Source organism: Myodes glareolus, chromosome 9, assembly GCF_982192425.1.
Source record: "Myodes glareolus chromosome 9, mMyoGla1.1, whole genome shotgun sequence".
Lineage (NCBI taxonomy): Eukaryota > Metazoa > Chordata > Mammalia > Rodentia > Cricetidae > Myodes > Myodes glareolus.
The window spans coordinates 104,347,485-104,374,608 of NC_142034.1; the positions used below are offsets into that span (position 1 = coordinate 104,347,485).

Here is a 27,124-nt window from a genome sequence, read left to right on the forward strand (position 1 = left end):
GGAGATATGTCACTATAGGGGTGGACTTTGAGATTTCCTATGTTCAGGATATCACCCAGTGTCTCAGACTATCTCCTGATGCCTTATGATCAAGATGTAGCCAGCACTGTGTCTGCCCGCATGCCACCATGCTCCCAGTCATGATGATAAAGGACTAAACCTCTGAAACTATAAGCTGCCACCTCATTTAAGGTTTTAATTAGTAGAACTTTATTTCAAAATGCATACATGGTTAGTGTGTTCACTCCAGGGCTGGAGATGTAGCTCAGTTAGTAGAGTGCTTGCTAAACATGCAGAAAGGCCCAGGTTCCAGTGCCCATACTACATAAATCAGGAGTGGTGCATGCCTGTAATCCCAGCACTGGGAAGATGGAAGCAGAGGATCAAAAGCTCAAGGGCTCAGCTATATAGAGAGCTCAAGGTCAGGCTGGGATACATGAGAACCTGTCTGAAATAAGAGAAAAAGAAATGGATACGATGATGAACAGCCAGTGGCCCAGGTTCCACCCACAGAGCATACCTACCATCAGTGCCTTGGCTTTCATACCTGCAGGGTTCTGATGTGCCAGGTAGGTCTCACCTCTCCATGTGGGGCCTAGTTGTGTTAGGCCTGCGTCTACACCAGGGTTTTTCTCATTTACAGATCTGTCTTGTAGATCTTTTCATACTGGAAAGACAGTCAACTCATTCTTCAGAAGCACCCACAGTTTTCAGAGCTATCAGAAGATAGCTCCTGTCATCCCGTGGAAAGATGGGTAATGAAAGCCGAGGCCCTCCCCTCAGTCTCACTCCCACCTGCTGTCAGTGACGGTGTCTGAGCCGCCTGTTGTGCACTATCCAGAATGGTGCTCCTTTGCTTTCGCTTTAACAGGCCTCCCTGTGTGGCCATGGCCCAATCTCTCTATTCTTCTGTAGTTAACATTGTTAATATAGTTGAATAGTTCGTACACATTTTAAGAAAACTTGAGATTTGGTTTTGGTTTATGCTGGGGTTGGAATCCAGGGCCTTGTCCATGCTGGCAAATGTTCTAACACTGAGTTCTGTCTGCTGCCTGAGGTATGATCTCTTACGGACATTTTGATGGGTGAATGGGTTGCTACTTCTAGGTCAATTTTTGGCAAAAAGGTTCCCTCTCAAAGGATGACTTTTTTAGGGATCTTGGTACCTACAGCCTCCTGCCTTCTGAATATGTTCTATCAACTCTTTCCAGCCACCCACAAGAAAGCGATGGTCATAGAAGCAGCAGTGTGACACCAAAGCCCTTGGATGGCTCCCTGTTGGGTTTGTAGGAATCTCTAGGCAACACTTTTACAGGGAAGCTGTGTGGCCAGGGCCCAGTTTAATTGCCTTGCTGAAGACACCACAAAGGCCTCAGCCTCCCTCTCCTTCCAGGCTGGCTCACTCTCCCTCCAGGCTGTTACGCATGGACTGAAAGGTACCCTCAGTTTGCTAGGCAGATTCTTCATGCGTCATCACGGAGAGCAATGTGCAGCTCTTACTTCTCCATCATACTGAACTATCACCATACTATCCCTGAGCTTGCAACCAGTGGCTATGACTTGGGGCACATTTTATCCTCAGAATAACCCTGGGAGTGTAAGTATTGTCACTGTTAACATGTTGGGGAGTTGAGGGCAACACATGTATTAGCTGCTTTGCTAGACCACGTCAGGGGAAAGGTGGCTTATTCAGGGTCATATTTGCAGGGGTTTTGAAGTCCACCATGGTGGGGGGAATGGCAGAGTACCTGAGAAGAGAAGCAGTAAGAAGGAATGCTGGCTGGCAGGCTTCCCCAAGCCCCGCCTTTCCGCTGGGCTCCCCAATGCAGGGATGGTGCCATTTCCATTGAGGGTGGGCCTTCTTCTCTGTGACTTTACCTGGGGAGACACGAACAAATGTCTGTTCTCCCCAGATGGGGGCAAAGCAATGATTCTACCTGTCTTGATGATCTAGTGAATTTATTAGGGTTACTTTCAGGGACATGGGTGCCTCAAAGGCAGCTGACCAAGAAGGCTACCTGGCATGGGTGGTAGCTCACAGGAGTCACATCCCTTGGAGCTCCCTGGGCGTTCAGCTGGTCAGAGGATCTATGTGCTTACATACAATTTGGACAGAGCCTGAAGATCTGATGTGATGCTTTCTGTATTTGCTTCCTGAGTTTTCTGACCACATTGACTGCCTTCAGACAAGTCCTCACAAACACACTGGTGTGCCTTACCAGTCTTCTAGATGATTCTGAATCTACTCATCACCTTGTATCTCGGAGAATTGCTTTGCTCACGGCTGTGGAGCTGGGAAGAAGGGAGGCACTAAGTTGGTACTAAGGCATTTAGGTCAGGACCCAGGCTACTGCCCACTCTTGCTCCTGCCTCTACAGCTGAATGGAACTAAATGGACATTGTTGACCATTTCCCCTTGCTTCCCCACACTCTTCTTTGTTTCCGCTGTTTTCCCTTTCTTTGTCTACATTCTTAAAATTCTAGACCACTTTAATCAGATGGTAAAAGGAAGTTCTCACCTTGGGGGTGGGATAACATGGTCCTCTATTTAGCATCTACCAGTATGGGGATCCCATAGTTAGAGCATAGTTATTGCAAGTCCTTGTGCCAGCCCTGATAATTGATCCCTATCTCAGGTCAGGGTTGGGGCTAAGGGTCCCTGGAGATCACATGCTGTTGGTACCTCCTGGCCATCTCACTTGGCTTTGTGGCATGTGGTTAGGACCCAAGCAGCATTGGTAGGGGCCATTGTGACACTGCTTGGTTCTGTCACCAGTCGTGTCTTCCCCTAGCTCTTTCCAGCCAGGAGCCTTCGTGTTCTTTCTGCCTGCAGTTTCACATACATTATGGGACAAAAGGACAGCCATTTTGAGGGAGTAGTGGCCTTTTGTGCTCACATAATAGGTGTGACATTTGTGATACTCCTCACAGTGACAATAGATATTTTTTTCATTGCACAGATGATATCTTGTATCTCCAATCCTAATTAGTCCTTTATGGCTCCAAAATTACATGCTTTTATATGCCTGTGATTATCTCAATAGGATTAGCAGTGCCTTTTCTGTAAAGATAATTGAGACCATGCATGGCAGCGTGTTTTTATGACTGCAGCATCATCCCCAGCCACCTCTCCATGAAATCTTACTGTTTTCCAGCAGCCACAGTAGTAGCATTTGGTGAATGTGCAAACTGCGGTAACCTGTGCATTCTTCTCTCTTCTTCCTTTTTCCCAACTGCAGGTGCCTGGAGATTTGAGCCAAACATCTGAAGACCAGAGTTTGTCAGATTTTGAAATGTAAGTTTATGCATGTGCTCTCGAGAGGCCCTCAGAGAGTGAACCCTGTTGCTGGCCTATGTCCTGAAGTCTACAAGGGGTGGCAGAAAGGTCCATGAGGTGCACACAGAACCCATTTGGTTATAGGCATCCAAATTTGCTGAGGTCCAAATTGTCTAACGTGCTTGCTTTTCCCCTGGGCATTCAAGATCGTTTCAGTTTTGACTTGACATTTAAAATTGGGAAGGTGTCACATAGAGTTTTAACTTGTCACTCCCGCTAGACCATGGCCAGCTAAGAAGGAGCTGAGGTTCCTTTTGCACAGGACCCACACTCTATTCTTCACCTTGCTACTGCCCCATGTTCCATGCTTTTGTCTGGCCCACTCATAATAGTCGCATTGCTCTGGTGTTGACTGGCTCAGAGTCTGTCTGAGGGCTCTGCTGCTAACCCCTGAGGGGGCAGTCGTTCTTCAGACTCTCTGTTTGGGGAATCCATAGTCCCCGTAGGCTCCCAAGGAGCACGGGGCCAGAGAGAGCCTCCTCCTTTTCATGTGGTTGTGGTCAGTGGATGAAGGTCCAGCCTCTCTATCTTTAGACCCAGGAATTCAAGACCAGCCAGACACACAGTGAGCCTTAGTCTCAGTAACAAAGATCCTGCCTCCCTATGAGAAAGGCCATTCAGAAAGGCTACTTTAGAGCATGGGGGAGGCAGGACACTGGAAAGAGCATTTTGTCTAGAGCTAGGAGACCTGTGTTGAAATCTTAGATGCTGGTCTTACAACATTCTGACCTCAGGTAAGCCACATCCCCTCACTGAGCCTAGTGTTCCCTTCACATGGGGTGAAAGTCCTTGAACCAGTTTTGCTGAGTATGTTAGCACCTGGTGTGGGACTGCGATCAGCACAGGGCATTGGGAGCCCCATCTGTCTTGGGGGCTGCCATGAGGTGGATGTGCTAGATAAGAAATCAAGGACGGGGAAAAATGATCTAAGTTAAAGATGAACTTGACATGCCAATGTATACACCCCAACCACAGGGCCTTAAAGCACGTGATATAAAAATAGACTAAGACAAAACAAGGCCTAGGATAACAGTTAAACTACACACTATTTCCAATATAGAACCACCAGAAAGAAGGTCAGTAAGTAAGTGAATGTTAACAACATTATAAAGAAACTAAACATAACATAAAAATACAGATACAAATAGAATACACACTTGTGTTAGTCAGATTTTATTACTATAGAATTAAATTTTTATTACTTATAGAATTAAAAGAATTGTTTTGTTTTGTAGGTTTCAATTGATGCTAAGGCAGACTTTTAATTCTTGGGCCTGTGTTGAAGCACCATGTCAGGGCTGGCAGGAAGCTGCCTACCTCATGATGCTGGGAAGCAAAGAGAATTAGGGAAAGTTTGTGGCTCCATAATTCCCTTCTGCTAGACTTCCTCTTAGGATCACAGACAGGGGACCAAGCATTTAACACATGGGCCATGTGAATCCTACAGATCCAGTCTAGAACAGGTTTCTTCCAAAATACACGTGAGATATTCTCCAGATTAGACCATGCCTCAATAAAATTTTAAAACTGAAATCCTACTATTTTCTTTGCCATGGCAGAATAATTTGTGTAATTTGTCCCTCTCCCATGGTGAAGGGGGGACTGCATCTGTTTTCTCTGTTCCTCCGTCGCTCATATTTAGAGTTGTGTCTGCCAGGTCCTACTAGATACTCATTCCGTGAATAGATGAGTGATCAATAGGAGGAGGGCGAGAGGACCAAAGAGCTGGTGTATGGGAGGGAGTCACATAGGGGTCACTTCCAACAGTGTAGTAAATGGCTTGGAAAAAGAACATGTAACCCAGTCTGGGGTCATCTGCTTTGGCCTTAACAGTTGGGAAAAGGAATGAACCAGGACATTGCTCTTCTGTACCCCTGTCTAGGTGACAGAAAGGTTCTGGGGTGTTCTAGACACAGGCACGGCTTTGGGACCTTTGCCTGAGAAGTGCCATTGGGTACACAGACCAATTTGGTGACTCAATATTGTTGAGTGTGCTTTGAACCCTGAACACATGACCATTCTTGGCTTATTGTCCTCTGGAAGGAGGTCACCACCTTGGCCCAGAACTTAGAAGTGCCAGGGTCACAGGGCTGCTTCCCTGAGGGTTATTTTTATTATTTTTTATGAGGATAGATTGCTTTTTACTCTGGAGATTGTGAAATCATGAAGGTCATAGAGTCTTCAACAAACCCCTGGCATCTTAGATTATGCTACAATCCCAAGAAGCTGATGGGTTCTGAGCAGGAATGCTCAGGATAAGCCCCTCTCCCTGGATAGCACTGTGTGGAGGCAAGACAGGGTCTTTCAGAACGGGCACCGTGCCTAGACAGCTTTCAGGATGTTCCTGAAGAGCTCAGCCATAGCCCCCTTTTCAGGTTGGTGGAGCAGTGATGGGGTATGCATGGCGTGCCTCAAGTCACCACGTAAGGCAGAACTGTTGTGTAACCAAAACACCGTCAAGTGTCTTAAACCATTCTCAGGGATCGAGTGAGGCAGTGTGAAGGAAAGCATGGGCTGTGCAGCAGATATCCTCTCCCTCTAAGGTCCTTAGAGATAGTCTTCTGAGGTCTAGTGATAATTATTAAACACGTCCTTATCTCACTGGTAAGTGTGATGTACTCTGTTGTATAAGTGACTTGTTTGAAATGCCTTTTAGAGGAGAAAATAGTCTCTTGGCCTGCTTTTTTTTTAATAAGTAAAAATGGCCACTTTTATCTCTTTATTCTGGTCAGATCTAATCGGGCGCTGATCAATGTTTGGATCCCATCCGTGTTTCTTCGAGGCAAAGCAGCCAATGCATTTCATGTGTATCAGGTAAGTACCTGGGTTTCATGCCAACCAGTTGTGTTTGTGCCATGGTGCTTTGCATGTTGGCACTATTTGTATATCTGCAGGATCTGCGCTGATGAAGTGGTGTGTGGCCATTGGTCAGGTGGAAGGATGTGCATGGAGTTTCCTGTTGTTGCCTTGTGTTGCTGCTGCTCTGTGACTGTGCCAGCTGGCTGTTTCCCGCAGCACCATACACCCACTCTTTTTATCTGGCTTCAGCCAGGACCTGGTTCATGTCTCATAGTCCATCTTGGATCTCAGGCCTGTGGCTGAATCTTGGGGTTAGGGGTAAGACTTTGATTTTCATGGTTGGCTCAATTCGGCCCTGTACCAGGGTTGGCAGTGCTCTTACTCAACCACGTGTCTGAGAGTGGGGAGACCCTAATAAAAATCAGACTATGCTTTTGTTGTTTTGAGACAGGATCTTGGTATATAGCCTAGGCTGGCCTTAAACTTGTAAGTGTGTGGATTACAGGTTTGCTACCATGCCCAGTCAGGTTACACACTGCAAAAGAAAGGGCCCTTTTTCTGCAAACAAGCCTCAGAAGTGCCCAAGCACTGTTTGCACGAGTGCTTCAGAGTCGAGCTCTGCAGGATCTGTGTGCTCCGGAGATAGTTTTGCAAGCAGATTTGTGGGGATTTAGATGTGTATGTTTTAGCTCCATGCGTAGCATATGCATTAGCCCTTGTCTGACAGTGCTTCTGGTTGGTATTTGGAAACATTTTAGGCAGCTTGATGCAGTGTTTTCCATGTCACTGATAATGGATAGAAATGACTTATTTAAATAATGGTACCACTAGGAATTATTTATAAGAGTTTTTAATGCATGTTATTTAGACTTGAGGTAATTTCTAGAGAAGCATATAGAAAAGAATGATAAAATCAAAGAGAAAAATAGACCAGGGTTGGATAACTCAAAGGGTTTAAAAGGAAAGAGCAGAGACTGTATTTATTATGAGGTCCAACCTAGTCCTTTCTGGTGATTTGAATTTCCTACAGGCTTCCTGGCGGCCATTGTGAAAAGGAAAGGCAGTTGGTTATTTTGAGTAATTAATTCCATTGCTAACAACAAGAAAAGCTGTTAATTCCTCCCAGAGAGCTAAAAAGAAATCTCCACATGGGGCTTCAGAGTGAGGAAGGCAGGGACCGATGATCCTCCACTGTACCCTGTGGCAACTTACTGTTTACTCTCTAAGGATCTCCTTTCCGGCAGCACAGCCACAACCACGGATGACCCCAAGCCTGTGAAGAGCCCTGTGTGGCTCTCCAGCAGAACTGTGCTGTGTCCCATCACAGCCACTTGCCACACATGGTCGTTAGATTGTGATTATTAAAACCAAATAAATTGAATACCTGTTTGTTGGCCACACAGACCATGTTTCAGGTGCTCACTAGCTGTGCCTATGATGGCCTTGGCCACACTGGTCATGTTTCAGGAGCTCACTAGCTGTATCTGTGGTGGCCTTGGCCATACTGGTCATGTTTCAGGAGCTCACTAGCTGTAACTGTGGTGGCCTTGGCCATACTGGTCATGTTTCAGGAGCTCACTAGCTGTAACTGTGGTGGCCTTGGCCACACTGGTCATGTTTCAGGTGCTCACTACCTGTGCCTATGATGGCCTTGGCCACACTGGTCATGTTTCAGGAGCTCACTAGCTGTATCTGTGGTGGCCTTGGCCACACTGGTCATGTTTCAGGAGCTCACTAGCTGTATCTGTGGTGGCCTTGGCCACACTGGTCATGTTTCAGGAGCTCACTAGCTGTATCTGTGGTGGCCTTGGCCACACTGGTCATGTTTCAGGAGCTCACTAGCTGTAACTGTGGTGACCTTGGTCACACTGGTCATGTTTCAGGAGCTCACTAGCTGTATCTGTGATGGCTGTGTTGTTGTATGGCATGGGTGATGTCTCTATCAGAGTGGAAGCAGCTTGAGAACTGTGCCTCCCCTGCAGGGGGACAGCAGGGTCTCTTGTTGCTAGTTTAGAAGACAGTGTCTGGAGTTCAAATGACAGAGCTTTTGGGAGAGCCTTCCCCCATAGTGCTTCTACTACTTCTACTGCAGGGTGCCTAACTATCTAGCATTACAGTATGACGTTGTCATCTACAAGATGTTGAGCCACAGTCATAACTACTTGGAACACATGTGTCCTGCGGGCTGCAGGTTAGACATGCCTGCCTCCTCTCTGGAGGATGTCCCAGCATTATGTCCTCCCTTATCCCTACTTGCATAACACAGGAAGCTGGTGATTGACACCTTTGGCCAACAACAGGTGCCATTTGTTTTCCCTATGTTTATTTTTGCATTTGCCTCTGAGTTATGACACAATTCTGCTTTCTCATATATGAGGTACAATTCTTTAAAAATAAAATTTAAGTAAATTGGAAATGAGTCAGCTTAAAGAATAATACTAAATTCACAATAGTGAATAGAGCAACAGGCTAAGGGTGATGCCAGGTGGGAACATTGGCATAGGAATGACTAGGCTAAGTTAGTAATATAAATAATAATTACCAGCTGCAGGTATCCTACTCCCACACTGATTTGCATGCTATGAGAATTAGCTCTGTCAGTGCTCATAGCAACTCAGTGAGGTAAGACACTTTTGTAACTGACTCATGATAAGGAAACAAAGACACAGAGAAACACATTTAATGGCACGGCTTTTTAGCTCATACTGCCACCCCTGACAGACTTTAGATTTAGTCTCATTGTTTTAGCTGCTCTCCTGGTGCTGTGATAAATGCTCTGAAAAAAACAACCTAAGGGAGAAAGTGTATCTGAACCATCTCTGTCCCACCAGCCAGCTCTCAAAGAACCACATGAAGACTTCTTGTTAATTGTGAAAGCTCGGCAATAGCTTAGGTTTGTTCCTAACTAGTTCTCATAACTTAAATCAACGCATATCTTTTAATCTACATTCTTTTAAGTGATTTGGTTACCTTTATTCTGTATTCCCCATCCGGCTTCCCCTCTGTCTGGCTTACAACTCTCTGCATCTCCACCCTTCTTCCCAGCATCTTCTCTACCCTGAAAATCCTGCCTAACTATTGGTTGTTCAGATTTTTATTAAACCAATCCAAGCAACAAATCTGCACAGTGTACAAAAAAATTGTTCTACATTTCTCCCTCTTTGTCTAAATAAAAAGGAATGGTTTTAGCTCTAACATATAAAACTATAAACAATAAGAACAATTATCGGGTAAGAATTACATTTACAATGTCCAGTCCATTTGTATTTGGCATATTTGTAGAAAAATACTCCATTATTTCTTTTATCTTGATGAGTCCAAAGCTCTGTACCTAATTTATCTTCTGTCATAACTAAGGAAAACTGCAGCTATAAATACCTACTCTTCAGCTCCATCAGAGACCCCAGAAGGATCTAATATTACCTTAGTAAACAGGAAGTGCAGATCAAGCAGCTTTCAAAACTAAAATAAATGACAGGAACAGATGACTGACAAGACAATCACCCAAGGTTCTTCTGTAATGTTGGGGCATCCATCTTTGACCTGCAGGCCTAGAAAATCTTATAGACTTTTTTTGTGAAATAGAAATTTTTGAAGGATTGTCTTATCTTGCCTTGGCAAAGCTTGGCAGTCCATTTTCTTTGTGTCCTGCCAGTCCAGTTTGGTCAGCATACTGTCAGCAGCCAAGGCAAGGGCAGTTAAAGAAAGCATATTTTGTATTGGAGGGTCTCTGATGCCCATCATCTTCTCTAAAGTTGATTGGTACTACCAAGAACAGATGAGTATCATTGTCACCAAAAGCCTTATGTTATTAAAACATCTTAAATGACACAATCTGCAGATCCATGAAGAGTTCAAAGACCTCCTGATCTTGAGAGCATACCTAATATGACAATAAGTTTGATAGTTCCAGATGACTAACTATTAACCTGTATTTATTTTCCTAAATCAATTTTAAAGACTAACTGCCTTAAACAGGAATAGAAATATAGATATACTATAACAAAAATAGCCTTAAATTTGTATCAGTATACAAAAACCATACCTATGGCAACTGTACCACCTAAAACCGTGGTCAGGCAAGGACCTGGGGAGTAAAGAACACACAGAGACATGGGTCACTCTTAAAGCGAGAATTCCTATTTTATTATGTTCCTAGGCAGCTTGTATAGTACTCTCCTTGACTAGTGGCCACACTCTAGCTCTGGGGATTTTCCACTGCAAATCCTTGTTATCAGGAGCTCATGAAGGTTTTGTGCTCAGAGCAGCTGCAAGCATAAAAAAGCAAGTAGTTTACTCCAGTAGGCAAGGGATCATAGAAAGTTCAGAGTCTGAGCATCTGCAGCTCCCAACATGTACCAATGTAAAATATTTGAGACTCGTGGTTGTTTAAAAGTAGATTCAACAATCCACACTTTTATCTCATCATTTTTATCCTATAGTCCCATTTTTTCCTTCAGAAAGAGATCTTTGAATCTAATTCCTTTGTTTAGCTTTTGTCCTGACTGTGACCAATAACAGCTTGTAACCAACTTCCCTAAATGATGAGAAACATCTATAGCCCATCAAATGACCAAAAACACCTACCATATTTCTTGGAAATGTGGGCATCATGTTCTCCAAACTGCTTCCTGTTGTCTGGGGTACTGTCATCTTTAGGGGACCCTAGACAAGTTGATATAATTGTCAAGTTTTGAGAGAGTTAGCTGAATTATTTGTTGTTTAGTCTCTGTGTAATGGAAAAGTACAAGACCTTTCTGCAGTCCTAGCTAGAATAGTTTGTGAGGCTGGACCACTTCAGCCAGCAGTCTTGAAGATGTTCTGAATGCAGAACTCTGAGGAAACTCCACCAGAAGCGCCCTGAGAGGCTGGATCACGTGGCCCACCTGTTTTCATTGGTAGATCTGGTGTCCTTGCTCTGAAAATACTTTCAAAGGTAACATACATATCTGCATTAACACAAGTATGGAATATATGGTATGCACAAGTCACCTAAGGAGGATTCTGTGTTTGAGCAGGTAAAAGGCATCTGTCAACTTTATAAGTCTGTTTGGGCTGCATAACCAACTGTAATATAAATCTCCATCCATATGAATGGATGGCATGTAATAATAAGTCATGAGGACTCTAGCCAACAAGATTTATCGTGTCTCATCTCAGAGCTGTTCCCATGTCAAGGGATCAGCTTACATGTTACTGTAGTCTGTTTTGGCTTCCTCCCCCATGTGTGTAGCCAATATACTCAGGAGATTTCCTCCAATGAAATCTGATCTTTACTAATCTGGACGGATTAAAAAACAATATTAGGATAACCTCTTCCCTAAAGCAAAACTGGATTCAATTTTAAACTTAGGAAATTTCTAAAGTATTTAGGCTGGTTTAATGCACCAGTTTGTTTCACAACTGCATGGCTGCTGCTGCTGTTTGCTTATCAGCATTCAAAAAAATTAAGGTCAGTACAGGACCCAGACTCCCTGAATATTTTCCATCCTTATGTGGCTAATGTTTTAATTACATTACTCTCTCTTTAATTTTTAAAATATTTTTTCTATGACTATCTATACCCATTTTTTTCCCCTTAAGCCTATGCACATTGTTAAATACACTATAACCCGTTTAGAGGGTTTTCCCCCATCCGAACCTGATTTACTGTGTATCCATAACCTTTTCTGTCGGCATGGCAAAACCTTAAACTCACCACATGGCTTAGCCTGGGCTTTGAACACCATTTGTAGTCTGACGTTTTCTGTCCCACCAGCTCCCACATAGCCACATGAAGACTTTATATTAATCATGAAAGCTTGACCCGTAACTTAGGCTTATTATAACTAGTTCTTATAACTTAAATTAACCCCTATCTTTTAATTTATATTCTTTTAAGTGGCTCAGTTACCTTTTAAGTGGTTCAGTTATTCTGTACTCCCCATCCTGCGTCCTCTCCGTCTGACTGGTGACTTTTGTATCTCTGTCCTTCTTCCCAGCATCCTTTCTGCCCCCAAATCCTGCCTAGCTATTGGCTTTTTATTACACCAATCTGAGTGACAATCTTCACAGTGTACAAAAAGATTATTCTACAACAGAAAAGGGTTTCTTTTGACTCACATTTGCAGAGGGACACAGTCCATCAAGGCAAGAAAGATGTTACACTGGGCAGGGAAGACAGAGAGGCAGGGACAAGAGGCTGGCTGGTCACAGTGTGTCTGCACTAGAGATACTGGGAAGTGCTGCTGTGTTTTAAAGCTTGAAGAGCTGCCCCCAGTGACCTACTTCCTTCATCAAGACTCTGCCTCTTAAAGATTCCACAGCCTTCCCAAACAGAGCTATCAGTTGGGGACCGAGTGTTCAAATGTGTGAGCCTGTGGATTGCAATTTGTATTCAGATCACAACGCAGAATCAATTTCTTTAGGAGCTCTAGAAAAATGGTTAGTACAGCTGCTGATTCCAAAGGGAGGGGCCCAGCCTGGCTCAGATTTGCTGCAAATAGAGCCACCTGAATCTCTGAGATGATGGGAGGCATCTGGACCTCTTCAGTGTGCACTATGCACACAAGCATGGATGCACAAAAGTCAGACAGAAATAGTTTGCTGTCTCACAATGACCACTCCAGTCATAGCAGGGTGTCAGAGTTGCTCCCTCAGGACATATTGTTGGTGTAATATCAGGTCCCCAGAGCCTGCCTGGAGGAATGGCTTGGAGACTATTCTCCAGTTATAAAGGCTGGAAGGCAAATGGCCTGCATTCTGCATTGCACAGATGCTCACTCTCGGCCCCTGTGCTTGTACAAATTCAGAAAAGGATTCTAGCAGGAACCGTTATGGGTTCTCAGGCGTGCAGTGAGGATTCTAGCAGGAGCCGTTGTGGGTCCTCGGGAGGGCAATAGAACAAAACCAACACTGGCTTCCAGCGTCTTTCCAGTTTACTGCTTTTCATCCTGAGGATGTCTTCTTGCACTGTGGGACCACTGAGGTCTGACCGCCACCAAGCATTGATGAGTAAGATGGGAAGCAAACCCACACTCAGCCACCTCAGTGTGCCTGCCCTCCCCCACGTTTGCTTGTGCCCCCTTCCCCCCGTTCTTTCTTAGTACTCAGTTATGTTTGCGGTTTGATTTCTCCTCACTGCCACGTGGTGTAATTAAGTCTGCCATTGGTCGATCAATACATTTTTAGTGTATGCATCTACAAATGTTTAATCTGGTTCTCCAGGTGATACCACAACTTCCAAACGAATTGAATATCTGTGCTAATAATGGTCAGCTGAAATGTTTAGAGCACAGTATTGGACCTGAAAACAACCCACAGTTTTGTTTCCTCCCTTGACAAATGCTGCAGCTACTACATTGACAAGAAATAGCACATCAGCACATGTGCTCCTGGGCCCGCGAGGCCTTCCCTCTAAGTACACCTGCATTTTGCTGTCTGTGTGAGATTCATTCAGCCTTTGATTCCACTCACCAGAAGCTTGACCCAATTAGGATTCCATTGTACAATGTTGCTTTGTTTCAGGGAGGTCTTTTTGTTCTAGAACAGCCCTTTTACCTAGAGGCCATGGGTATTGTTATGGCTGAGAGGAAAGGTAGTACCGTAGGAAGACTCCCTCAGTATTTGAGCAACTGCCCTCCCTACTATGCCAGTCCTGCCAGAGAAATGTATGTAGCCAGAATGTTAAAGGTTTATCCAATTGAGCATGTTTGTGTGGAGGATGCCGGGGAATTTCATTTTTTGCCCCATCAATAATAGATCATAGGCACTCAGTAGGCTATATGGGGGCCCAGGTGGTCTGGAAGGGGCAATGTTTTTAGACTCCAGGCTTTAGGTTTCTTGTCTTCTTTCATCCTCCTTCCTGAGTTGGTATGCCTCAAGTGTCTTTTATCTCTGACTTCATCTTTACACAGCTTGTGACTCTGCAGAGAGAGGTGTCTGCTGAGTAAGACATAGCTGAGCTGAATGCAGAAACGGGGTCTGCAGTGCAGAAGCATGGGGGGCCCTAGAATGTGACATTTCACGGTTGTGGAAGGACTAACCAGTTCCAAGGCTGGAGCTCCTTCCTCCCACTTGTACCTGCTTCCACCTGTTGCGTCTGCTGTGACTGCGATGGTCTGGAGAGCCTACTGTGGGCTTGCCATATGGTGAGCGTGGTTTCTCCAGCTAGTATCAGCTAATTGCTGTAGACCATGAAAAACCGTGTGCAGTCTCCCTTTCTAGAACGTCCCCTCCCACAGCACTGAGTTCTAGGGATTGCAGCACGTAGTCTCCAGCTGTTCTTGGAGCACTCAAGCCTCCTAGGAAGTCTCTATTGGTCTCAGGTGTCACTCTTATTTTTTGTTCCTGGTTTTGTTTTTACAAACAGGAGGGCCTTTTCCTCTTTATTTGTATAATTTAATTGTCCCTAAGCTGATAACAAAGGATCTGCTATATGCCATGCCTGTGCTTAACTTCTGCAAAACCGGTGGTGAGTCATAGTGGCCACTGAGCTTTGCTTCAGTGACCTGACATCTTTGTCAGGAGCTGTGAGTGAAGCAGCTGTATTCTTTTTTTTTTCCAAAGTTTATTAAATTATGAAAGTTTCCATTTCCGCCCCTCCTCCCAACACCCTCCCACTCCCCCCCTCCCCCTCCTCCTCCCTCTCCATCCCTAAGAGCAGTCAGGGCTTCCAGCCCTGTGGGAAGTTCAAGTTCCTACCCCCTCCCTCCAGGTCCAGGAAGGTGAGTATCCAAACAGACTGGATCCCAAAAATCCAGTATATGCAGAGGAAACAAGTCCCAGTGTCATTGTCAATGGCTTTTCAGAAAGGCTCCGGGCCAGCCACATTCAGAGAATCTGGCCACATCGTTCAGTCCCAGTCCAACTGGCCTTGGTGAACTCTCATTAGATCAGTCCCCTTGTATCAGTGGGTGATCGCACCCTTCGCAGTCTTGAGTTTTTTTTCATGTTCTTCCTCCTTCTGCCCCTCATTTGGACCATGGGGGGCTCAGTCCGGTGCTCAAGCAGCTGTATTCTGCAGGAGCAGGGAGGGTGGCATCCACAGCAACACACCCTAGTTGCACCTTAGAGTGTGTGCTTTGCCACATGTGATGGCATCATGTAAATGCTGAGCACATGTGATTTGTGTGGACATGACCCTTTAGCGTCCTCACTTAACCAAATGACTTTGGTCATGCTTCAATAATGAAAAATCTTGATTGGCATTCAGTTTGTCAAACCTTTCATATGACCTTCCCAGGGAACAAAGCTCCCTTATTTCTGAGGAACCTAGTGTCTAGAGGGTGGGTAGACACACAGGACCTGTGTTTGGGTAGCTGCAGAGAAAGGGCAGTACCTGTAGGAGGTTCCCAGGAGCCCAGGAGTCTTTATGGGAGGTGAGACCTGATGTTGTGGACCTTGTTGCTCTCTCTCATTTCATGCATTTGACACATGAACTGGACACTACTGTCCTCAGGCTCTTGTGTCAGATGAAGTGATGGTGAATCATGGGTTGAAGAACTTCCTCTGAGTCAGTATCAACCTCTGACCTTGTTGCTCTCAGTGTCCTTCCCATGGAACTCCCTACCCACCCACCTAACCACATAGGCAAATGCCATGGATTTGTTTTGGTGAAGCAGTCTCAGTAACGGAAGTCCTCTGAAGGAGGGGTTCTCAACCTTCCCAATGCTGTAGCATTTAATATAGTTCCTCATGTTGTGCTGATCCCCAACCATAAAATTATTTTTATTGCTACTTCATAACTGTAATTTTACTACTGTTATAAATCATGATGTAAGTGTTCATGTTTTCTGATGGTCTTGTGTGACCTCTGTGAAGGGCTGTTTGATCCCAAAAGGGATCTCAAGCCACAGACTGAGAACCACTGCTCTAAAGGTTCCATACCCCATTGCTCACTGTCCTTGCTAACATAGCAGCTGGTACTGGTGACAAGGAAATGTTCTCACAGTTGCAGAGTGTACTGCAAGACTGGAATGTGGACTTGCTGAGTCCCCAGGGCCATGAGAAATCAGTAAGGGAGGACTTCCTTGGTCACCAAGTAGTAGAGTTTTCAACGTATTCTTGGTTAGAAAGATATAGTCAGTGTTCCATTTCATATTTAGAAGGCTTAAGGACATGACCTGTAAACAGCGACAGAGAAGTGGACACACCTCATGGGTAGGTATCAGGCTTAACTCCCTTTTGATATTTGCTTTTTCTTGGGGAACTCAAACGCAATAGATTACATAAAATCAGATCCCCAGTAACAGGGAGCAGAGGGTGGAAGCGTCAGGCTACCAGAGTCCTCTGCTGTCTCTGATTGCCTCTGCACCCACACAACCTTTGTTTCCTCTGTAGAGTTGTGGGCACAGATGTCAGGCCACTGACCTGACAGGTCATGGAATTGTAAAGTGGTTGGTCATGGGGATTCCCTGCCTGCCCTGTTCTTCCTTCTGTGCTCATGGCTGAGTGGTCCCAGTTCTGCGATCATTTGCTATGTATATGGTTTGGGTTGACAAGCTGGGCTTGGGATTGGGCAAGGTACAACTGTGTAATTATTGAATAACAGATATCAGAGGAATGTCTTCAGGAGAATAAAAGGTGTAACCAGCCACTGTTGGGGATATAGTGCTGGGAATGAGAAGCAGGAACGTGAATGAATAGGGGGTGGAGAAGAGAGCCACAGACATCAGCTTTTCTCACTGCTGTGACCAAACACTTGACAGAGTAAACTCTAGGGTAGAGGGTTCAGCTGGATTCCTGGTTTAGATAATATAGTTCATTATAGGAGGGAAGGCATGTGCCTCAGTAAGAGTTTCTACTGCTGTGAAGAGACACCATGACCACGGAAACTCTTATAAAGGAACATTTGATTGTGGTGACTTGCTTTCAGTTCAGAGGTTCAGTCCATTATTGCCATGGCGGGACATGGTGCATGCAGGCAGACATGGTGCTGGAGTAGCTGAGAGTACCACATCTTGCAGGCAACAGGAAGTTGTCTGAGATACTGGGGGTAGCTTGAGTATAGGAGTATTGAAAGCCCACCTGCACATTGACACACTTTCTCCAACAAGGCTACACTGACTCTAACAAAGCCACACCTCCTAATAATGCCACACCCTTTGGAGGCCATTTTATTTCAAACTACCATATTTCATTCCCTGTCCCCCAAAGGCTTATAGTCATATCATAATAAAAATGCATTTGGCTCAGCTTCAAAAGTCCCCATAGTCTATAGCAGTGTCAAACTTACTTAGAAGTCTAAAGTTCAAGGATTCATATAGTCTCTTTGTAATCGCCTATAAAATCAAAATAAAAAAATAGATCACATACTTCTAACATATAATGACACAGGGAAAGAGAGTATAGTGAGGAAATACTGGACCAAAGCAAGACTAAAACCAGCTGGGCAAAACTCCAAATTCTGCATCTCCATGTCTGATGTCAATGTGCTCTTCAGTCTCTAACTCCTTTCAACCTTGTTGACTGCAGCACACTTCTTTCTCTTGTGCCGGTTCCACTCCCAGTTAGCAGCTCTTCTCAGCAGGTACCCCAGGGCTCTGGCATCTCCAACATCGTGGGGTCTCCAAGGCAGTCCAGGCTGCACTCTCACAGCTTTATGCAATGGCCTCTCTACTAGGCCTCTGTTCAGGGACACCCTGACACATGCCTGACCTCGGCAGCTTTCTTTAGATGCAGAGGCAAATTCCATAGCCCCTTTCTTCTATTTTTAACTCCAGAACTATGTGGCTGAAGCTGCCAAGTTCTGCCACTTACAGGGACTGGATCCTGGCCTCTTTGTCAGTTACATCTTCACCAGTTCTGTTTTCCTCCACTGCCTAAGCTTGACTGTCCTGAAACTTGCTCTGTACACTAGGCTGGCCTCAAACGCAGAATTCCAGCAACCTCTGCCTTCTGAGTGCTGGGATTAAAGGCATGCACCACCATAGTGGGCTCTAAGCTTTTCTTTAATTCCTTTTCACAAGTTGGGTACTTAGCTGGGTGGGATCTTGCCCTGAGGTCACCACTCCCTTTATTCCATTTCTTAATCCGTTTATCTCCTTGAACACATGATTTAGCTCTGTTCTATTTTTCTGATGCTCCTTTTCTCTATCTGTACTTTTTGTATTTTTATTTGCTCAGCTTGTTTCTTTTCACTATAAATCTTCATCAGGGTTAACACTAATAGCCACACAACAGAGTCTATTCTAGGCTGTTTTGAGATTTCCTCTGCCAACGGAATTAATCCAAATGCTTCACTTTAGCCTCAGGCAGACTTTTTAGACAAGGGCAAAAAGCAGCCACTTTCTTCACCAAAACATCACAAAACTGGTATTTAGATCACATATTAATATTTTTCTTCTCTGAAACCTCCTGGATCCGACAGTTTAAATCATTATCAGCACCATTGTCTTCCATGCTCTTACTAGTATGGCCCATTATGCAGTGCTTAAAGCATTCCACTGCTTCATAACCTGTAGACAGAAGTTTCTGTCCCCCTTGGTCCCATAGCCATTCAGTCCCAACGAAACACACAGAGGCTTATAGTTATTATAAACTGTATGGGCTATTAGCTCAGGATTATTATTAACTAGCTCTTACAGCTTAACCCATAATTCTTGTCTGTGTTTAACCACGGGCTTGGTACCTTTTCTCAGTAAGGCAGTCTCATCTTGATTTCTCTGCTTCTGACTGGTGACTAACTCTCTGCCTGTCCTCTTCCCAGAATTCTCTTAATCTGGTTGCACCACCTATATTTCCTGCCTGGATACTGGCCAGTGTTTTATTAAATCAATATGAGTGACAAATCTTTATAGTGTACAGTAACATTGTCCCACAACAATAGCCCAAACTTGCAAAATCCAAATTTTTTCAGATAAAACCATGTTCAGGCCTATCACAGCAATACTCCAGGCCCTGGTACAAACTTCTGCCTTAGTTAGGGTTTCTATTGCTTTGAAGAGACACCATGACTACAGCAACTCTTATAAAGGAGTTATAATGTGTGCAGGCAGACATGGTGTTAGAGAAGTAGCTGAGAGTCCTACATCTTGCAGGCAACAGGAAGTGGTCTGAGACACTGGAAGTAGCTTGAGCATTGGATAACTGAAAGCCCACTCCCATAATGACACACTTCCTCCAGCACAGCCACACACCTACCCCAGCAAGGTCATGCTTCCTAATAGTGCCACTCCCTTTGGGGCCATTTTCTTTCAAACTACCACAACATGGCAGCTGAGGCATCTGGAACCTCTCAGTGTATGGTGCAGGGAGCTGGCAGTAGCTCATCACACAACTGTGGCAAATAGAAAGCCTAGGACTAGGACTAGAAAGTGCCAGGTTATAACTCTCAGAGCCTCACCCCTAGTGACTTACCCCCTCCTGCTATGCCTTCTGTCCCAAAAGGTTCCATACCTGCGCCCAACAGCACCACCAAGTATTCAAGTACCTCCCATGGTACATATGTTATGCCCTGCCACAAACCTAACAAGATTCCAGCTGCAGGGTAGCTCTCAGTACTGCTGTATCCAGGGTTCCCTAGATGTCTAAGCACATAGCTCAGGGTGTGAGCTGGGGTGTGTCAATTACAGCTGAAATAAAGCCTCATTAAGGCGACCTCCCTGAAGCTAACATAGTCACCACGGGATGTAGCCTATAGTCACGTCCAGCACACTTTAGTTTCAGACCCAGATGTGCAGTATGGCATATGTTGGAATGGGACCCTGTAATCACAGGAGGAGTGTGTCCTGGGCCTTCTCCCCTACTTCCTGCCCATATACAGCATGACAGTTGTTACAGCCTCTCCAAGAGGAGTTAATGTAGTCACAGTGACCTCCTGACAGGAAGGGTGACATTTGGTCTAGGGTGCTGTGTAGTGTGAGGCCCACACCTATGACTGGCAGACCTTCCCTCTTGAGTGGTCACCTCAGCATATGCTGCTACTTAGGTCTAGCATCAGAAATCCTGGTTCCACTGTGAGCTTCCATGAGCTGCTTCTTTCCAGGGATACAGGTTCGTTGCAGTCATTCCTGGTTCCCCCACACCTGCTTGAGGGCCAGGGGCAAGGAAGAAACAGGAGACTCAGATCTGGAGACCTGAGATCACTTCTCTTCCCTTTTCCCCCCTTCCTCCTTTCCTTGTCTCATTTCCTTTCCCTCTTGCCTTGTTGTTTCCCCTACATTGTCTTCTTCTCTCCCTAGCTTGCTCTGCCTCATCTTCCATTATCCCCTCTTCTGATACCTTGGCCTCCTTCCCCCACTCTCTGCTGCTCCTTCCCACCCTTAGTCCTTGACACAGAGAACTCCTAACTCTTGAAGTACCCCGGGCAGAGAAGCCTAACCTGTCATTTGGTAGAGTGGCTTCTTGGTGTGTTTCCCTCTCCCGGTATGACTTCAGCTTTCTCAGCAGAGCTCTTTCATGGGGAGGACTTAGGGAAAGCTTGCAGGCCCTCCTTTCTCCTTACAGCCTGGGCTGCATATGAGCGTTGCAGCACACATTGTGCCTCCTTGCGAGTGTTGCTTTAAATTACTGGATTGCCCTGTGGTGGGGCTATTTACTTGTGATTACCTAGTTGCTCCTGTTAGTACTCACTGCGCCTTGTCCTCGTGCAGATTTTAATCTGTGTTTGTTTGGTTGGTGGGGCCCTCATCTTGAGACAGAAGTCCCTTCCAGCGTCGTTGTGGACCACTGCTGTAAACACATCACAGGAAAGCCACAGCACACAGGAGGTAGTGTTTGTCAGCTCAGGGTGTGTTCCTGCGCTGGGGAGGTGGAGACAGATACAGCCCTGGGGCTTGCTGGACAGCCAGCCTAGCCAGCTCTAGGAGTTACAGGCCTGTGGGAGACTCTGCATGGGAGGGGAGATGGAACAACAGCTGAGGTATTGGTTGTCTTTTGTCCTACACACAGACACACACACGCGCGCGTACACACACACACACACACACACACACACACACACACACACACACCTTTCTCTCCAGTCAAGAATTAAGAACCAGGACTGCCCTAGCTTCAGTCCAGATCAATCTGCATTATGATTCATGTACCTGCCTGTAAGGGCTAAATTGAGCTGGATCCGAAGTTCCCCAAACAGGTGCCATCATGCTGACACTTCTCCTCTGCTGGTGCTGCTGCTGCTGCTCAGCCCAATGCTGACCCTAAAGCTGCAGGAGGCAGTGTGTAGCAACTGTCTTGAGGCAGCCTGTGGCAGTTCAGATATCAGCTCCTAGGGTTTGTGTTTATGTGATGACTGCTTCCCTGAGGCCTATGGCACAGGGGTAATTACTATTTTATTTCTGGGTTTGAAGCAATAGACACATGTGGTGGTGAATAAATACGTTCTGGCTGGGGGAACTTCTCCGTGATCCATCTTTGGACCTTGAATTGTGCCAGCCTCGGAAGGCCTTCACATCATGTTTATCTCTGAGCCACTGCAGACACCATGAGGCCTGGGGGATTTTGGTTTTGTTTTTTGGAGCTGGGCTTTAAGAAGTCTTGGTTTCCTAGTGAAGCAGAGAAGGTGGAACTGCTGCTCTGAGCTCTGCATCTCTGTCTCACCCTCTCCCAGATACAGAAAAGCATTTCAAGCCTAACCTTGAGAGGTTATCTCCTTGTGCTGCCAGCAACCTCCCCCCAGGAGACTGTGAATCACAAGCTCCGTGCCAGGCCTCCCAGCAGTGTGCGGATGTCAGACTGTTTCACTGTCTAGAACTAGGAGAGGCTGCCTGGTTTGGCAGCCGTGTGGAAGCTGTTTTCCAGGGCAGAGAGACAAGGCTGTGGAAATTGCATCCTGTGGTGATTGGAGTCCCAACGGACAGTATGATGGTTACAGCCCAGGACTGGTAGAGCAGATGGGCACAGGGATCTCAGCTCTAGGATCTGAGTGCGCTTCCCCACACAGGGAAGGTGTGGGGAGAAATAGACTTTGAATACCTCAATTAGAAGAAGCCAAAGGTAAAGCAGCCATGTGAGTTAGCAAAAGGAAGTCACCTAGTAGGAAGATGACAGAATTGTGTCACCAAATCCACCTCTTCTATACCCACTTTTGCAGTAATCTATTTATGAAGGAAGGACAGGGGAAATGTGAATAAGGCCAGTGCTGTCTATTAAGCTGGTCATATATGCAAGTCCTGTTCTTCACCATCATTCCATGGGAACAAGTATTTTTGCGTATGAGAAAGTTGGTTAGGTGTATTTCCCAGGTCCTACAGCAGTGAGTAGCAGAGTTGAACTGAGGATCTGGGTGTCGCTGCCCTTCTAATTCTATGCACTCCACTGTCTCTTTCTATGTGGTTGTGTGTGGTGGTGTGGGAAGTTCGCATGTGTACAGGTGTGTCTTTATAATGTCATGTGCATGTGTGTGTGTTTGGGACAAGGTTTGTCATTGGCCTGGAACATCACCAAACTGCCCAGTAAACTTGGGTCTGCCGGTCTGCCTCCCATCTCACCACTGCTTGAACTGCAGTCGCACACTGCCTTGCTTGACTTTTTGTGTGGGTTATGGAGATCCAAACTCAGGTTCTCACACTTGGAAGAAGAGCACTTTACCAACCATCTCTCCAGCCTGTCACTTCCTTCTGAACTAAGCTCCCAGACAAAGGAAAAGGAAATGATAATGATGATGTTGATGATGGCATTAATGATTTATGATGGTTAGCGATGGTGATAATGTTTGGGGATGATGGCTGTTGATGGTGGTGATGGTTGATGATTATTGTGGTTGATGATAGTGATAGTTAATGGTGTTGGCTGATAATGATAGTAACAGCGATGATTGAGGATGATAATGGTGGTTGATGATAGTAATTGATGATTATAATGGTTCATGATGGCTAGTAATGAATGATCATGGTGGTGATGGTTGATGGTGATGAAGATGGCTGCTGGTAGTAGGATGATGATGATGACAGTGACAGTAGTTGCAACTGTGGCATTTTCTAGGTGCTTTCATGTGCCAAATATTATGCCAAGTCATCTTTGTACTTCATTTACTTGAATTCCAAGAAGATTGGGAAGAAAGTCTTCATTTGTTTTTATTTTTCTTATGTTTGTGTGATGTGTGTGAGAGAGGATGTATGCTGGGGCACACTTGTGGAAGCCAAAGGACAGCTGTGGAAGCTCTGTCCTTCACTACCATGGGTCCTGGGTTCTAACTCCTGTCATCGGACTTGAGGAATGAACACCTTTAATTATTGGGTCGTATTGCCAGCTCTGATTAGAAAATTCTGTATACATGGCATCTGTTTCTCTAGGGTCTGGCAGAACCCAGGGTACTAACAATCCCATTTAGTTTGCAGACTTCTTTTGGAATCTTAGTGTTTATTCTCTCTTTGACTCTCTTCTAGTCTTTCTTATTGGACTTTGTATTCCCAAACATTTCTCAGTTTGAAAAGTTGTCCTCATCACTTCCACCCGAAGTTACCTCCTATCCTCTGACTTTCTACAGTGCATTCTTGTTTTATGTCCTTTATAGTGATTGTCACTTTCTGACCTGTTTGATTTGCTTATGTGACTGATAACTGTTAGTGTCTCTAACTGCTCTGTAAGCACTGGTTCCCCCCCACACACACACTTAGGGCCTTGATCAGTTCATGTAAACAAATATTTAAATGAATGAATGGGCAGACATGTACAGGTGAAACTTGGGTTGCATGTGTCCACATTGCAGCTTAGCAAGGTGATGGGAAAGATTCCGTTTCCATTTTGAAAAGATAACACTGTATTTCTAGGCAGCCAGCAGCCACATCTGCTCTCCTGTTGCAACAGTGCCTTCCCTTTGCCCAGGGTGGAATGTGGGATCACTCTGGTGGCCCTGGGCGGTGAGAGCTCCCAGGATCAGTTTTCCTTCTGTTTTGCACAAGACTTTGGTTTTTGTTGCAGCTGTTTCTCTTATTCTCTTCAAGTGCATATTTTTCAAAGAAATTGAATGTGATAATTTAATTGAAAAGTTTTTATTTCTTGAATGTGGTGAAAGCACAAAGATGACAGTGTTCTGATGTAGGAAGTGGGGAGAATCTTAGTAAGCAGTCTCCCGGGATGGGTCCATAGGCAGCAAGTGCCTGCACATATGACTGGTAACATCTAAATATCATGATTGGCATTACAAAGCAGGACTTGTTTAAGAACCTAGTGGCTGCATTAAAGATTAAATGTGCAGGGAAACTTGTAGATTACTGCAAGAAGGGGTTTGGAAGTGATTTAACTTGTTCATGAAGCAGACTGTGTTTGGGAGGAGGTCCCACCTTTGGGCCATGTTACAATGTCTTTTCCTCTCTGTTCAGGATCAGACACATGCTAAGGGTTGCACTGCAGCAGGGAGAAAGGTAGACTAAATTCTCGTTACAAAAGAGTGAGATTTAGTGAAGGGAAAACTGAATCAACCACATAATAAAGCAAAATAGCAATCGTGACAAGCATGTCTGTAGAAGAATAGATGCATGAGTTGTCCATTCATCCAGAGGAGCACTGGACAGCAAGGGATTGAAGGTCTGTATCAAAGGATGAATCTCCTGGACAGTACTGACAGAAAGCAGCCAGAGATAAAGATCAAACAAGACCAAATCCCACCCAGGTGCTTGCATCTGTCTAGAACCCAGTTTCTTAAACTCTGGACCATGACCCCATATGGAGGGGTCGCAGAGCTGAGTCTTGGAGTCATGAGAAACTTGGCAACAGGAAAGTATTTTTGAACATCATAATGACTGAAAATTCAGAATCAAACATGTAATGAGTCCAGTGTATTTCTGGCAGCACTGCCTGTTGCATGCACAACCTCCTGTGTCTTGGCTTTGAACATACAGTATGCGTGTTTGCACTGTGTGTATCATTATACCACACGCACTAGTTGCTGTACAGAACACGTTCTCAGGTTCAAGACTGTCTTATGCTCCGAAGGACAGTGCTTTCGTGGCACATGGAAGGTTTTCTGCACTCACAGAAGCATAAGGACTTCATCCGGAAAGACAGAAGGACCCTCCCGAAGTCCTCATAAAGTATCAATTCTATCTTTGAATTGTGCTGTGTTAGAAAGTTTAATTTGATTATTTTAATATCTAAATATTTGGTCACTCTGAAGAATGTTGAAGACATTCTAGGTCTCGCTCTGCTGACCATTCAGCCAGGAGTTCATGCTTTATATAAGCACAGACAGCACATCCTCATTAGCATGCAAGTTTGAGTTCATCTTTCACAAATGGGAAAATTTCATGTGTACTGAAGAATAAATGTTTTAAAATAAGTTTTTAAATTATTTCTTGCCAGTAAATGTTTAATTTATAAGCCTGTGTTGCGCATCTTTATTTTGGGGCCGTGTAGAAAGTTCTTGGACAGACAAGTGCTGCACATAGAGAGCTTGAGAAGCTCCGCCCCCAACCAGGCTGCACCTTCTCTGCAGCTAGTGCAGCAGACTGGTGAGCTCAGGGAAGGGGTCAAGACCTCAGCGTTAGTCTTTGGCACAAACTAGAGACTAATTACAATTTTCTAGTTGTTTCTCATTTTAATTCTTGAGTAATCCATTCCTTTGGACTGGGTTCTGCTGTCATAACAAGCAACCCTAAGATCCTCCCAGCTTATAGTACTTTTCTTACATGTCTGTTTCCTATTCTGGCTTTACCTTCAAGGGTCACCTATGTGTGTCACAGGATCTCTCTGCCAGCATTTTAGAGCAAAGGGAGTCCTCAGCTAGTGCATGCTGCTGTCATGGTGAAGGGAGAAGAGACATTGGCAAGCTGTGCTTTGGCATTGGAAGCCTCTGTTCAGAATACCACCCTTGATAGAACTCAGCAGAGCTGTGATAATGAGCCAGGAAGCCTGACCCTCCCTAAGGGAGGGGTCTGCAGAAGAGGATCTGAGCCACACATGAAATCTAATCAAATCTGACTCAACAAGCAATACTCACTCTAGAAATATCATAGGAGACAAGAGTTGTAGATTTCACACACTAGCTTGCAAAGTTATTTATTATAGATGCCAAAACAGGAAAAAATCACCTGGAGAATTTATAGTCTACTCCCATTTTTTCAAAAGTTAACAAAATGTGTATAGAAGCATAGGAAAATAAATGGGAAAATCTGACTATGTGCATAGCTCAGGTGGAAGGAGACTCAGTTTGTCTTCTCAAGACGGCCAGCTGTTACCACACAGGACTTCAGCTGCCCAAGTCAATCATTTAAATAACAGCCTGGGTTTGAATGTTAAACCTTTCTTTTAAACATTAGAAGCCAAACAGGCTTTAAAATGCTGTATGATATTTAAGTTTACAACTGGTGATAACCATCAGATTTCCTCTGGTGAGATTTTGTGTGTGGGGGGGGTTCCTCCACTTTTTTATTTAAACTCAACTGTATTTTCTTACTTTATTCTCAAAGCAGTTACTTTTTTGCTTTTATAATAATAATTTATAGTATATCATATCATAATTATTACTTCATATTATAATACATTATATTTTATAACAATATATTAGATACTATAATTATTATTTTCCAAATAATAATAAAGAGAACAGAATAATAAGAAGCTCTGAATGGTCCCAGTGCTAAGGCTGACACTCACACAAGAGGATGGATATGAACTCAGGCCAATTTGAGCTACACAGTAAATTTCAGACCAGCATGGGCTAAAGAATGAGACTTTGTCTCAAAATCAGTTAACTAATTTGATAGCTTTAATTATTTTTTTTAAAAAGTTGACCAAAAGCAATCTACAGATTCAATGCAATCCTCATCACAATCTCAACACAATTCCTCGCTGACCTTGAAAAGAATAATAATCAACTTCAGATGGAAAAACAAACAAACAAAAAACCCAGTATGACCACAACAATCATGTATAATAAAGGAACTTGCAGAGGCATCACCATCCCTGACATCAGCTCTATTACAGAACTACCTTAATGAAAACAGCTTGGTACTGGCACAGAGATGAGAGCAAGAAAGAGATATCTTGATTGAGGGAGCCATTATAGGGTTAGCAAGAAACCTGACTCTAGAGAAATTCCCAGGAATCCACAAGGATGACCCCAGC

At 44.6% G+C, this 27,124-nt stretch overlaps 1 protein-coding gene across 1 annotated transcript in view; it reads left to right on the forward strand.

The window, feature by feature from the left end:
• The window catches only part of Snx29 (sorting nexin 29), a 417,720-nt gene that overhangs the window by 312,441 nt on the left and 78,155 nt on the right, over positions 1 to 27,124 (forward strand). The window contains exons 17-18 of the mRNA XM_087910838.1: positions 3,240 to 3,295; positions 6,070 to 6,151. Of these exons, the coding sequence (XP_087766964.1) occupies positions 3,240 to 3,295; positions 6,070 to 6,151 (138 nt within the window). The remainder of the gene's footprint in view (positions 1 to 3,239; positions 3,296 to 6,069; positions 6,152 to 27,124) is intronic.